General features: G+C 42.7%; 1 gene segment (V, D, J or C); it reads right to left on the bottom strand.

Moving 5' to 3' along the window:
• Positions 1–2,791: 2,791 nt before the first annotated feature.
• LOC140498040 (immunoglobulin lambda variable 3-25-like) lies at positions 2,792–4,435 on the bottom strand. The segment is given in 2 exon segments: positions 2,792–4,099; positions 4,263–4,435. Coding segments are annotated over 2 exon segments (363 nt in total).
• Between the last annotated feature and the right edge of the window lie 8,859 nt (positions 4,436–13,294).

The raw sequence follows: 13,294 nt of genomic DNA, 5'->3' as shown, positions 1-13,294 counted from the left end.
GAAATGAAATGCTAAAGGGATTGATGGAGGGATCCCTTTCTCATATTTTTTCTTTTTCTTTGGCATTGTGAACATAGTTATCACTCTTCCATGCGAGAGAGTAGTAATCAGCCTCATCCTCAGTCATGAGCCTGAGTCCCTCAGCCCCTCCCTCTTTCCACAAATGGAATTCGAGAATTGGGCAGGGATTCCCAAGAACTAGTCTCTAGAATCCTAGGTCAACAGGAGAGACCTTCAAAATTGCTGCTGATACCAGGATACAAAGCAGTTCTCAATACCGTCCTCAATACAGTACATACTGGATTAAGTCTAAGACCCAGAGGTGGCTGAGGTAACACATAGAAAGCCATAGAACCTGGTAGGAAGGGAAAGAGGAGGCAGAGTGGTCTATTTCCCAAGATGGTCCTGACCCTCCAAATGCAACAGGATCCACTAAGGGTTCTTGAAAGGGGCTGAATTGGTGCTGGGGAACACTCAGAGACTGGTAAAATAGCACACATCTAGGTCATCCACTGCATCTCATGACATTGACAGTCATCCTGACTTTTGTCCTTCCACTGGAAGAGAGTGAGACAACTCTGTGCACCTGTGCCTAACTTAAATCCTGTTTTCCTGCAAGTCAATGTATCACCCATGATGTCTCTGAGCCTCTTAGAAACTAGGACAGCATCTGCAGTGGTCATTTAAATGGGAAGGTCTTTCCTATTCATTAATAGGCTCATGTGACGTGCATAAATCACATGGAAGTCTAAGTCAAAAGAGGTGGGAGGAGCTTGCTGAACTGGTAGAACAAGAAGGGTGGAGCAGAGCTGGGAGCAGGTTGGTGAGAGCAGTTAGAGCAGAGGAGAGAGGACACAGGCAGGTACAGATAGTCTTCTGAGCATTTTCTTGTGGGAAGGCTGTGGTGGAGGGTGTGTGTGTGTGAGGGTTTGGGAATGGCTTTGTTCTCTGCAGTGCCAATGTGTACTGTCTTCTTGGTTCCTATGATGGATTTGGCTTCGTGGTATCTGAATAAATGTTTTTCTTTTTTCTTCTGTATGGAGAGTCTGTTATACATTGTGATTCAGAACTTCACCATCATGTTCATAGTCACCACCAGTGCTGTGAATATTGCCTTGGCGATACAGCATTTCCCAAGGGCATCGTATCCCTTCCAATCAAAAGGAAGAGACTGGTTTACTTTTGTTACTGTAGGTTCACCATCTGGCCCTTAGGAGAAGTCCTTAACAATGGCTATTATTTGTTGTCCTTATTCTTTAGAACATTTTTGTAGCTTAAGAGTCAGGCAGTTTGTATTCATCAAGAGCAGCTTACTCTTTGCTTAGTTTTCTAGATTCTTAACTCTCAATAAAACATTTTGTGTTCCAACATTTTCAGGCCAAAGGTCTTTGTTGTGGGCAGAGAAAACAGAAGCCAAGAAATCTTTGAGCAGATCAGCCTTCTATTTGTCTGAGGCTCCTCACTCCCACCCACCCGACCCCCATCAGTACACATCCTCTGCCTTCAGAGTTCTCATTCTTTCCACCAGAAATGACAGAAACTATGCCTTCTCCATTGTCTGGAACATTCCTCATCAGTCTCAGCTGTGTCTGGGATTCCTGGTCTCAGTGAAAGTGCCCTGTAAAACTGACCCTTCCTTCTTTGTCTTTCCTTTGGCCACGGAATTTCCAAGACCCTGTTGTAGAGATTCAGGGAATGATCTTGGACTATGTAGCTTAGTGAGGGAAGGGGCTGTTTTGAGGATTCTCTAAACTTTTGGGGGGAATTTTTATTTTCCTTCACTGAATTCTACTATTGAGGACTTACATTCATTCCTCCTACCATTTAGATTAACTGAAACATGTCTTCCATTAATATAAGCCTCATCTGACTAAAATATAATGCATGGAATCACAGTTTTAAGAGAGGACTACTTGACATCCCTCAGCTAAGAGGCCAAGAAGGATTTTCAGCTTCCCAAAGAGATTTCACTATTTGTGGAAAAGATTCCACTACCGAACCATATGAGTAAGGATTTCCCTAACCTAGATTCTTGGTGGTCTTTGGGATACATCACTTATTTTTCCCCTATTAATAGACTGCAACTTCTTTAAAAGGAAAGCTTTCAGTTCTGTGAAGGGAGGATTCTGCAAATTCAGTGTTGAAGTCTGTAACTTTCTCTAGGGAGTTTATGGAACTCTGGACCACCTGACTCTTTGGGGATCCATCAGTTAATCAGTAACCTTGACCAAGCACCTACTATGTTCTAGTTTCTGGGCCAGGTACTGGAGATACTCAGATGGGTCTCTCTTTCAATTCCTGCCTAAGAATACCCCTGTTTCTCCAGCCCCACTGTCCCTCATTCTACCCTTGGTGACCCCAGATTTCTTTAGTGAGGCTCAAACTGGAGATTACCAAGTTCAGCACAGACCAGAGCTTCATTCACACAATGTCTCATACAGTAATTAATCATCGTTTATTAAATTCTAATTTTTAAGGAATCATTTTCTTCAGCAAGCTTTTGTACTTCCTTTCGCATTTTGCCAGTCCTATTGTTTTTTGGGAGTTCTTTTCCTCTGCAATTTTTTGTGTTTCTTAGGCCATGCAACGGACTCTTTTACCCACAATTTTTTTCTACTACTCTCATTTTTTTCCCCAATATTTCTTCTAATTCTCGAATTTGTTAAATCCACTCTAAGCTCTTCTAGGAATTCCTTTTGGATCTGAGACCCAATTAGATTTTTCTTTGAAGCCTTGCATGTAGTCATTTTGATGCAATTGTCCTCTTCTAAGTTGGTGCCTTGACCCTTCATATTATGAGGATCACTTTCTATACTCAAGGTTTTCTGTTTGTTTGCTCATATTTTCTGCCTTTTTTTGGGACATGGTGTTTTTAAGGGAGAGTTGGGCTCTAGTTGTGCCCTGCCCTAAGCTTTTAGTGTTGGGGCTTTGGGTCTTGCTGCTGGCTTTCACTGGGAATCTAGGCTAAGCTGCCTGCTGTCTCTGGAGGGTGGATTTCCCTGGTGGTTTGGCAGTGGGATGTCCCTGTGGGTCTCATCTGGGTCTGGGCTTAGCTATTTACCTGCAAGAGTTACAGTGGAAACATAGGCTGATTTGGTCAGTCCCACTTCACTTCTGGTGATCACTGGGGTCAAGGCCTCCCTGGTGGCTTCTGGTAGGGGTAAGCTCATTGGGGTGTGGCCTTGTGAGCTGCACAGATTGCTCCCTTTACTGGGAGGCTGCTGAACTGCAGGGGGGTAGGACCTTGTTGGTGGATTGCCCCAGACTTGGAGCCTTGCTGCAGGCCCCCTGCTGTGGCTGCTGCTGCATCTGCTCTTAGACCCTGTTCTCCCACCAGCCCAGTGTGACAAACCTTTTCTGCCTGGCTTCTAAGCTGCTTCCCTGTTCCTAGATCAGACTGAGTCAGTTTTCTATTTCTTTTGGAGGGAACTTGGTAAGGGCTTCAGAAGGGTTGCTCTTATCCATCCTGGCCCCAAAACAGCCTCCAAAGCTTGGGAGAGGCTGAAAGAGCCTTTCAGGGGGGCAGCAGAACTCAAAGGGTGAGAGGGGAGCATGTGGAGGCAGGGAAGGAGGGAGCAGATGGGGGTCTGAGGAAGGGGAGACTTAGAGGGAGAGGGTCATTGGGGGAGGGTCTCCCAGGAAGAAGAACAGGAAGTGGAAGGGGAGGAAGGGGCGAGAGAGTGAAGTTATTTCTGTCCTGTGCTCATCAGGCACCTCTCTGTAGCCTAGAGGAGAGTGTACAAGGGGAGCAGGCCTGGCAGGGTTTTTGTCTCACTTCCCCCTCAGTCTGTGTCACTGTGTGTAACACCACTACTGCTCCACTGCTGACAGTAATAGTCAGCCTCATCCTCAGCCTGCAGCCCAGAGATGCTCAGGGTGGCCGTGTTCCCTGACTTGGCACCAGAGAATCTGTCAGGGACCCCTGAGGGTCTGTAGTTATTATTATAAATCACCAGCTTAGGGGCCTGACCAGGTTTCTGCTGGTACCAGTATAAATTGTAGCTACTAGTTCCATCCCCAGCACAGGAGATGGAGGCTGTCTCTCCCAGGCTTTTGGACACTGAAGGAGGCTGAGTCAGCACATAGGAGGCCCCAGAATCTGCAAGGGAAGGAAAGAAGAGATTGGTCACAGGCAGGGGTCTATCACCCCCAGAGGGGATACTGACCCCTGAAGCAGCTTCAGGATGAGCTCGTCAGTAGCATGCCTGACCTCAGACACTGTGGGGCCTGAGCCACAGGGAGGAGTCCCTGGGCAGCCTCACCTGTGTAGACGGTCAGGAGGGAGAACAGCAGACAAATCCAAGCCATGGTTAAGAGCCACTGTGTCCTAAGGATCCCCAGATGGGGCTGGACTCCCCCAGGGCTCTCTTAAGACCAGCCCAGGCCCTGCTGGGAGGAGGCCCCCACATGCAAATCTGCTCCTGCTCTGGCCACCTGAAAGAGGGGCCTCAGGTGGTGACTGACTGACTCTGTGGGTTCCTGAGGCAGAGGGGGCAGGTCCTTTCTCTGGCAAGGAAGGGTAATAAGAGCCCCTGAGATGATTTTCTTCTTTGAGATTCTGGGATTCCTGGAGTCAGGTTCCTCCCTGCCCGGGGCTACTTATGATGCTCCAGGACCTTGTCAGTGTAACTGAACTGCTTTGTCCTCCTAGACTTACCCTGTGCCCTGGGGCCTTCTCCCCATGGACCCCCCTTCATGCTGCCCCCTACCCCATTGGTAAATTACCCAGGCCCTGTTTGGGGACAAGCCAGACTTCCTCCCCTCCAGCTGTGTCTGGGACTCTGAAGGATTCAGGACCACAGGGAATGGGGCCTTCTCTCCCCCATCACTGTGGGCTCCTTGCAGCAGGTGTTTTCCAATTAGGATGTGAGCTCCATCAAGGCAGGGACTCTATTTATCTGCACTGGAATCCCCAGCCCTAAGCACAGGGCCTGACACATGAAGGCATTAAGAAATACCTGTTGCCTTGCCTGGCCTCTAATCCAGAGCTGCTTCATGACCATCCAAAGGAAGAGCTATAACAGTGAGTGGGGCTCAGTTTCTGTCCCCACATCCCTGGGGCTTCTGCTGCTCAGGCCTCCCAAGAGGAGGAAGGAAGTCAGCACATTCTCACTCTGGGGCCCACTTCTCCATTGGTAAAATGAGGGGAATTGAACCGAAGGGTCTATAACTTCCCCCACATGTCTGATCTTAAATGATCAAGCCCAAAAGTCCTGTTTTCATCTGAAATTCACCACAGAGTCCAAACACTGAGGCCCTTGGGGAGCCAAAATTAAGGGCCTAAGGGATTTGGGAAGTGTTCCCTAAAAATGTGGGTCATTGGAAAGTGTACCTCTGCATCTGTCCCCAACTCAGGAGGAGGGACTGTGATGACAGGGCCAGCTGTGTCTCCCCCAGGACACAAGGCAGGAAACCAGGAGCTCAGGGGCCAAGAACCCCAGAGGGTGTTGTCAGCCCAACTCATGGCTTCCAAGGAACTCATGGCTGGGGTTGGTACCCACAGACATTCAAAACTTCCCCTACCTCAATCTCTCGTGAGTGCCTGTGGGCTGATCTTTGGTTTCCACCAGATCAGAGGCTGAAGGGTCTGTGGGGCACAAGCTCCTGTCTCAGTTGGGAAAAACTCCATCTTATCCAACAGTGCCCTCTACAGACAAAGGCCAGTAAGTACTGCTTCTTCAGAGAAGTACATTCCTGTCATCTTCAACCTCCTGTGGGAGTGTAAATCCCTGAGAACATTGTTGTGGTGGAGGAAATGATGAATTTGTTGACTTGGAAAAACGTGGAAAAACTAAGACTTATGAAAGAAGATGTTATTCACCCTCAGAGAAACAGAGGGTCAATAAGTGCAGTGCAGTCTTACACAGATGCACTTGAATGCAAACATCTATACGTGAGTATGATTACAGATATCTGTGTATATGTATGTGTAAGTATATGTTTGTGTACAGGTGCCTGCGTTTGTGTGTATTTGTATATCTTTCTGTGTATATGTCTGTATGTGTATATATAAGCATATATGTATGTATATATACCTGTCTGCATTTAATTATGCCTTCTGGGGTGGGAGGGTGAAAAGAACAAATTAAAAAGCTCAAAGCTGAGAAGAAAAGAAAGCTGACAAGGGAACAAAGAAAAGATGGACAGCTCTCAGTGCAGTACATAGCATTTGTTATACAGCCTTTCCTGAAATGGGAATTTCTTGCTGTATATTTTGAATCCTCTCCCTCATTCTGCTGTGCACATGACAATGTTTTTCTTTCCTCATTTTTTATTGTTTTCACTTTGGCTTTTAAGTTTGTTTCTTTTTCTTTGCTTAGTTTGTATTTAATAAAATTACAAACATTAAGTTGCTCCTGCTCTCACTGAGACCTTCTTCAATCAGCTGCTTCCAAGTCTGTTTCTATCTGATATTCTGCCCTTTTTGTCTGAAAGAACGCTTTTGAGGGACATTTACAAGCATCATGTCATTTTACCTTCACAACTATCATGAGAGGTAAATGTACGTGTGGGAGACAGGATTTGAACCTCGATCTTCCTGGATCGAGGCCCGTTACTTTATCCACTACATCACCTAAGTACAATGTGACATTCACAGAACCTACCCCAACCCTGAATATCCTGGCACAATTCTGAATGGCGCAATACCACAGACTCTCCACATGGAAGGCAGAGCCAAAACATTTATTCAGACACGAGAAAGACAAATCCATGGCAGTAACAAAAATCTATACACAATAACAATGCAGAGAACAGCACCATTCCCAAGCCTCTCCCTGCTAGGCTTCCCAACACCAGGTCCATTGAACAAATCACAAGCAGGCTCTCTTAAACACAATCACAATCTCACACTTACACTAGCCAGAAACCTGATCACCTGCATCCTTCCTAGCTCTGACTGCTCTCATAGCTGTAATGGCAAATTAAATGGAAAGATCTTTATCATTCACTAATGCGCCCATATGACCTGTTTGAATCACCTGGAGGCATAAGACACATGTGGTAGGAGGAGCTTGCTGAACAAGTGGAACAGGAAAGTTGGAGCAGAACCAGGAAGAAGTGAATGAACAAGGTGAAGGCAGAGAAGAGGGGACACAAGTAGGCAGGCAGACATGGCAAGACTCTATGTCTTGAGTGTTTACTGGTGAGAAGGCCCTCACAGAGGGTTGGTGGAGGCTTGGGAATGTCTTTGCCTTCAGTGGTGATCATGTTCTTCCTGTAAATTCTTGGTCATCATGACAGATTTTGCTTTCTGGTTCTGGAATTTGGCTTCCTAGTGTCTAAATAAATATTTTTCTTCTGCTTTCTGTATGGAGTGTCTTTATACATTATGATTGAGAACTGTGCCAGCATATTCATAGTCACCACCAGAGCTGTGAATATTGCCTTGGTGGTATATTTGGTGTCATGAACAGGAACTCAGAGTATAAAATCTCTATTTGGAGGCAGAAAAAAATTAGAGGAAGAAACTAGTATCCCAGGTGTATTTTCCACTCATTAAGGAATGGGTTAAAAGCATTGCACCCTGTGAAAACTGGGAAGCAAGGATACAGGAGGGGGAACCTGGAGACTTGGAAAGGTGTTTGCAAGGAATTCCAAGTAGCCTAGGGAAGGAGTGGTAGGAGGAGAGGATGAATTTTATTAACAGGGTAGAGTATTATGTGTAAAACAGAGAGGAGCTACTGAAGGAAAGCATTCAGATGGAAAAAGAGTTATCCACTTTGCATGGAATTCTCAGCCTTCAGGCTCTCCTTTAAAAAATCAGGCTGTGTAAGGGGGGTCTCAGATGGAAGATAAGACTGTTCATCTAGCTCAGAAGAAGCTGAAGGTTGACAAAAGAAGCGCACATTCTGACCTCTGTACAGACCCAGTCTAGTTGCCACTGTGTCATAAAGAAGTCAGAGCAAGGAAGTGAAATAATGTTAGAAGGGAAAGTTTCTTATGCAGAAGCATGCCCAATAGGGAGGCAGAAACAGGAGAACCAAGGAGGTAGCACAGTGTTTAGGGAAGTAATTGAGGATTTAACTCAGCAGGAGGTCACAGATATTTTGAGTCAGTTCTCCCAGTGGATGGGAGAAGCATTAATACCTTGGATGATGAGTATCAGTGATGAAGGGGCCGGAGGAGTATTTACAGATAGTGAGGATAGCTTAAAATTTATAGCTATGAGAATCCTTTTGTACAGACAACTTTTACAGATTACAATATGCAAGGAGGTTAAAATACAACTAATCTGTTAGTATTGGCTGCAGAAGGCTGTAGTAGCCCGTATCTTACTGACTGTATGTGGCCTAGAGGAGAGAGAACCTGGTATTCACTTAGGGACAGTATAAGGAAGTTAAAGGAGAAGTCATTCCCCAAGTGATAAATGGTCAAAGGATATGAACAGGGAATTTTCAAAGCAAGAAATTAAAACTATCTATAATCCTATGAAAAAATGATCTAAATCACTATTGATTAGAGATGCAAAGCAAAACAACTCTGAGGTATCACATCACTCCTATCAGATTGACAAACATGCTAAAACAGGAAGATGATAAATGTTGGAGCAGATGTGGGAGAGTTGGAACAATAATCCATTGTTGGTGGAGCTGTGAGCTGATCCAACCATTCTGGAGAGGAATTTGAAACTATGCCCAAAGGGTTACAAAAATGGGTATACCCTTTGCCCCAGCAATACATTTCTGGGATTCTATCCCAACGAGGTCATGGAAATGGGAAAGGCTCCCATATGTACAAAAACATTTATAGCATCTCTCTTTGTGGTGTCCAAAAACTGGAAGTCAAAGGGATGCCCATCCATTGGGGAATAGCTGAACAAGTTGTGCTATATGAATGTAATGTAATACTATTGTGCTATGAGAAAAGATGAGCAGGAAGAGTTCAGAGAAGCCTGGAAAGACTTATATGAACTGATGCTGTGTGAAAGCAGCAGCACCAGGAGAAATTTGTTCACAGCAACAACCACAGTGTTCGAGGAATTTTTCTGGTAGACTTGGTACTTCATTGACATGCATGGACTTCAATAATTTTCAATGGACTCTTGACGTAAAACACCTTCCACCTTTAGAGAAAGAACTATGGAATTGGATCTCAGACAGAAACAGACCATTTTCTTTTGTATTATATTATGTTTTGCCTTGTTTTATGGTTTCCCCCATTCAGTTTATTTCTTCTATGCAACATGCATTTAATAGGAATGTACATGTCAGACCTACATAAGATTTTAGACTGTCTCAGGGAGGGAGTGGAGAGAGAGGGAAGAGTAAGGGGGAGGGAGTGGCAAAAAATCTAAGGCACATGGAAGTGGTTGTGGAGCACTGAAAACAAATAAAATAATTCAATTTACAAAATAAATAAATAAGAAGAAAGTTATAGGAGGAGTTAATGATGATTGTCACAATGATCAGAAATGCAGATGGATACTATGATACTGCCTTTGCAGTTTGCCCTAGGAATATAATACAAAAGGCAGATTCTTCTATTTACAAGCACTTAATTTGTAAATACTTAATTATTTTAATAAGCAGTAATAATTAGGAAAATAGGACACCGTCTACCTGAGGTTCTGGACAAGACTTCACAGTTAAGTGACTTAGGGGACTGGGGAAAAAACAAAATTCCTAAAGAGAGAGAAATAAATAGTGTTAGAAGTGAGCCCATCTAACAAGACCCCACAGTGAGAAACATGCTCACCTTGAATAAAGAAAAATACCTGTTCTGAAATCAGGAAAGCTTTAATTAATCTTTACATCCATTCCCCCTGAATGGACGGGTAGCCTCCCCAGTAAGGTTACAGGACGAATACAACACATGAAGAAAAATGGGGCTTTTATACTGTTTTCTGAACTTTGGGTCTCCCACAATACCATCCCCTGGGTATGTGACTCCATGTTCTCATCTCTGATAGGCCCTCGTTCACATGGCAACTTGGGCCTGTACATTAGTTTCTGACCTCTATCCTGTCTATGCTAGGTCACAACCTTTGTCACCTAGGAATGTGGAAAACAGAACTTCCTTGTCTCCCACAAAATCCCCCTTTTTTCTTTACTAAAATTTCTGTTTTCACACCTAAATCCAATCAATAAACACCTCCTCACATTCTTTCCCCTGTGAATTCATCCCTTCATCTATCTCTCCTTTATATAAATACGGGAAGGGAGCAAAGTTGACCAACACTGACAAATTACCAGGTGTCCGTCCCCTTTCATAAGTACAGAAAGAGAGATTCGAAAGGAACAGGTAAATTAATGAATTGTCCATTTAGAAGTTCCATCTAATATGACAGTCTGGGGAGGAACATCACCTGATGCAGTTTTCTGGTCTGGATGCTCATTCAAGTCGTCTTCAACACGGCATCTCTGGATCTTCTTTCCTTTATTTTCTTGCTGAAATTCAGGTGTCCATGATCTTACAAAGGTAACTTGATACAGTTTTGGATGACCATCCCTAAGGTTTATAAACTTATCACTCATACAAAATCAAAATCGAAACTTTAGCCAGTTCTATTGTTTAAGAAATTCACATTAGAACCGAGTCTTTACATTTTACATGAATTCACTGTTCATTTCCCACATCAGGAGGATGATATTTTACTAAGCGTTCAATAACAGGCTCCAGTACTTACATATATGCAATAAATAATCATTCTTAACACAGTACATATCGCATCATAAAGCAATTCCAGCTTCTGCTCATGTGATGCTTCTTTTAAAGCATTTACAACACAGACCACAAAGCATTTTTATTTTAACATTAACCAACTGAGACAACAATAATAATGACTATGTATGCTAACCTCATGAGCCCTTGACTGAATTGTCTCCATGCTATTATTAAGAATTAAAGGCCCTAACTTATTTTTGTTAAGTCTGAAATTCTTAAACTAATAACTTAATTTTAGACTCAACTTCAGATGTTCCCCTACCAATAGTCTATTATTTAATCTATCTGGTATTAATCTTACAAAATTTTGATTATAAGAATTTGCCAATAAGAGTAGGGACATTGCAGGGAAACAGCACCCCCTTAACTTCATATCAATTCTAGGAAAGAGTAGATTGCCATTTGGCATTCAGCCAGGCCTAAAATCTGCCAAGTACCAGTGGGGAAACTGAGTCAGTAGAATCCTATGGAAGCCTAGGCTGAACAGCTGCTTTCCTAACTTTCCCATGAGATCACTTTTTTGCAATTCATACCAGCATCTCACAGGCTTACTGGCATCCTGAATCAGTGTCTCAGACTGCCTTTCTTGCTATCCATACCAGGAGGTAGACTCAGCAGAACAGTCAGTTAAGAGTCCCATAAAATTTTAAAATAGCAAGCTCCAATAATCAGTTTCAGATATGACTATAATCTCACATTGGCTAAGGAGCTTCTTTAGAAGCAAGTCTTAAGTAGCTTACATGCCTTTCTATACATGTTCTAGTTCCTGATGAAATAACAATCACAAAATCAAATTTACCATCAAAACCCTAAGTTATGGCTCTAATAGATTTACACCTGTTTCCCAAACTACTCTATCTCTTTCTAATCCTGCTCAGTCTGAAAGAAGAGCTACACATATAAGTTCAAACACTAATTTCAGCTTATGTTCATGAAATGAATTCAAATCAAAAGAAACATCTAACTTCTCCATTAATACAAAATATTACCAGAGGTTACCTGCCTCTAAGAAATTTAGACTGAAATTCTTTTCCTCAAACTAAAAGCGTCTCTGATTTAGTCTCAGTAACTTGATTCAGTCAGTTGTATTTACCCTATTGCTCTCTGTAACATGTAAAGACTTTATTCCAAGTTAGGACCTTTGTCCCTTACTCCAATGGAGTTTTAGTCCCATTGTCTAAAAGGTCCCTGAAAATCTCATCTTAAAAAATTCTTGGTTTTCCCCACATGAACTGACTCTCCTGATGTCCATGAGTTTTCTCTGTTACTATGCCCAAACCTCTGTTCTACTTCCCACTCTTAATCCTATCAGTCCGAATCCCAGGTTACTGGCCACTCTCATCAAGACCACTCCTGGAACCTCCAGACTGCCTGGGGCCACCCCAGACTCCTTCCCCAGAATCTATCTTTGAGAAAGTTACATCTTGTTTTAGCATTACAAATGCTCAGATCCCCTAAAAATCCCCCCAATATTGAGAAATCTCAACAAGCTTTTACCTTCTTTGGTTGAAAGAAGGCTTGGGGTGAATTCATTGGAGCAGGACTCAGCATGTTATTTTCGGTTCCCAAGTACACCTAACCTCAACAATTCCATACAATTACAGCTAACTCTAACTCCCAATCTTGTTCTATGGAACACTGATTCAACATCACATTTATACTTTGGCTTTCTTTCCTTACCTAATCATTCCCATTACATTCTGAAAGAAAGTTCTATTTCAGGGATTTTATCTTTCACAAGCTGATACCAGAATACTCATTTACCCAATTAATTGAAAACAACAATTGTGCTTTGCTTTCTGCTTACATCTTAAACTATCTTTTTTGATTATTGAAACATGCCATGTAGATGAAAAGCAAGGATCTAAATAGATATCATCTCCACCTTATAATCAGACTCAGAAATAGCCAAGGGGAAAACATCCCTTTTCAGATGAAATAATAAACAACTTTAGCAAAGTTCCAAGATGCAAAATGAACCCACATAAATCATCTGCATTTCTATATATTACTAACAAAACCCAGCAGAAAGACATAGAAAGAGAAATGCCATTTAAAGTTATCACAGACACTATAAAATATCTGGCAGTGTACTTGCCAAAACAAACCCAAGGAGTATATGAGCACAACTACAAAACACTTTCCCCACAAATAAAGTCAGGTCTAAATAGCTGGAAAAACATCAGTTGCTTGTGGGTATGCCAAGTTAATAAAACAAAAATGAAAATTCTAACTAAATTGATTTACTTACTCAGTCCCATGGCAATCAAAAACACAAAAAAAATTTTTCACAAGCTAGAAAATATAGTATCAAAATTCATCTGGAAGAATTAATGGTCCAGAATATGAAGGGAATTAATGAAAAGAAATGCTGGAGAAGGTGGTCTAGTCACACCAGATTTCAAATTGTATTATAAAGTAGCAATCATCAAAACCATTTGGTACCAGCTAAGAGAAGGAGGGGTAGATCAGTGGAATAGGTTAGGTACAGAAGACACAGCAGTCAATGACAAGAGCAGTCTACTATTTGATAAAACCAAGGACCGCAGTGTGTGACATGAGAACTCACTGTTTGTCAAAAGCTCCTGGGAAAACTAGAAAATAGGATGGCAGAAACAGGGCATAGAAC

Source organism: Notamacropus eugenii, chromosome 4 (assembly GCF_028372415.1).
Source record: "Notamacropus eugenii isolate mMacEug1 chromosome 4, mMacEug1.pri_v2, whole genome shotgun sequence".
Taxonomy (NCBI): domain Eukaryota; kingdom Metazoa; phylum Chordata; class Mammalia; order Diprotodontia; family Macropodidae; genus Notamacropus; species Notamacropus eugenii.
Note: the sequence above shows the minus strand (reverse complement) of the source record. Positions and strands in the feature narration are given on the sequence as shown.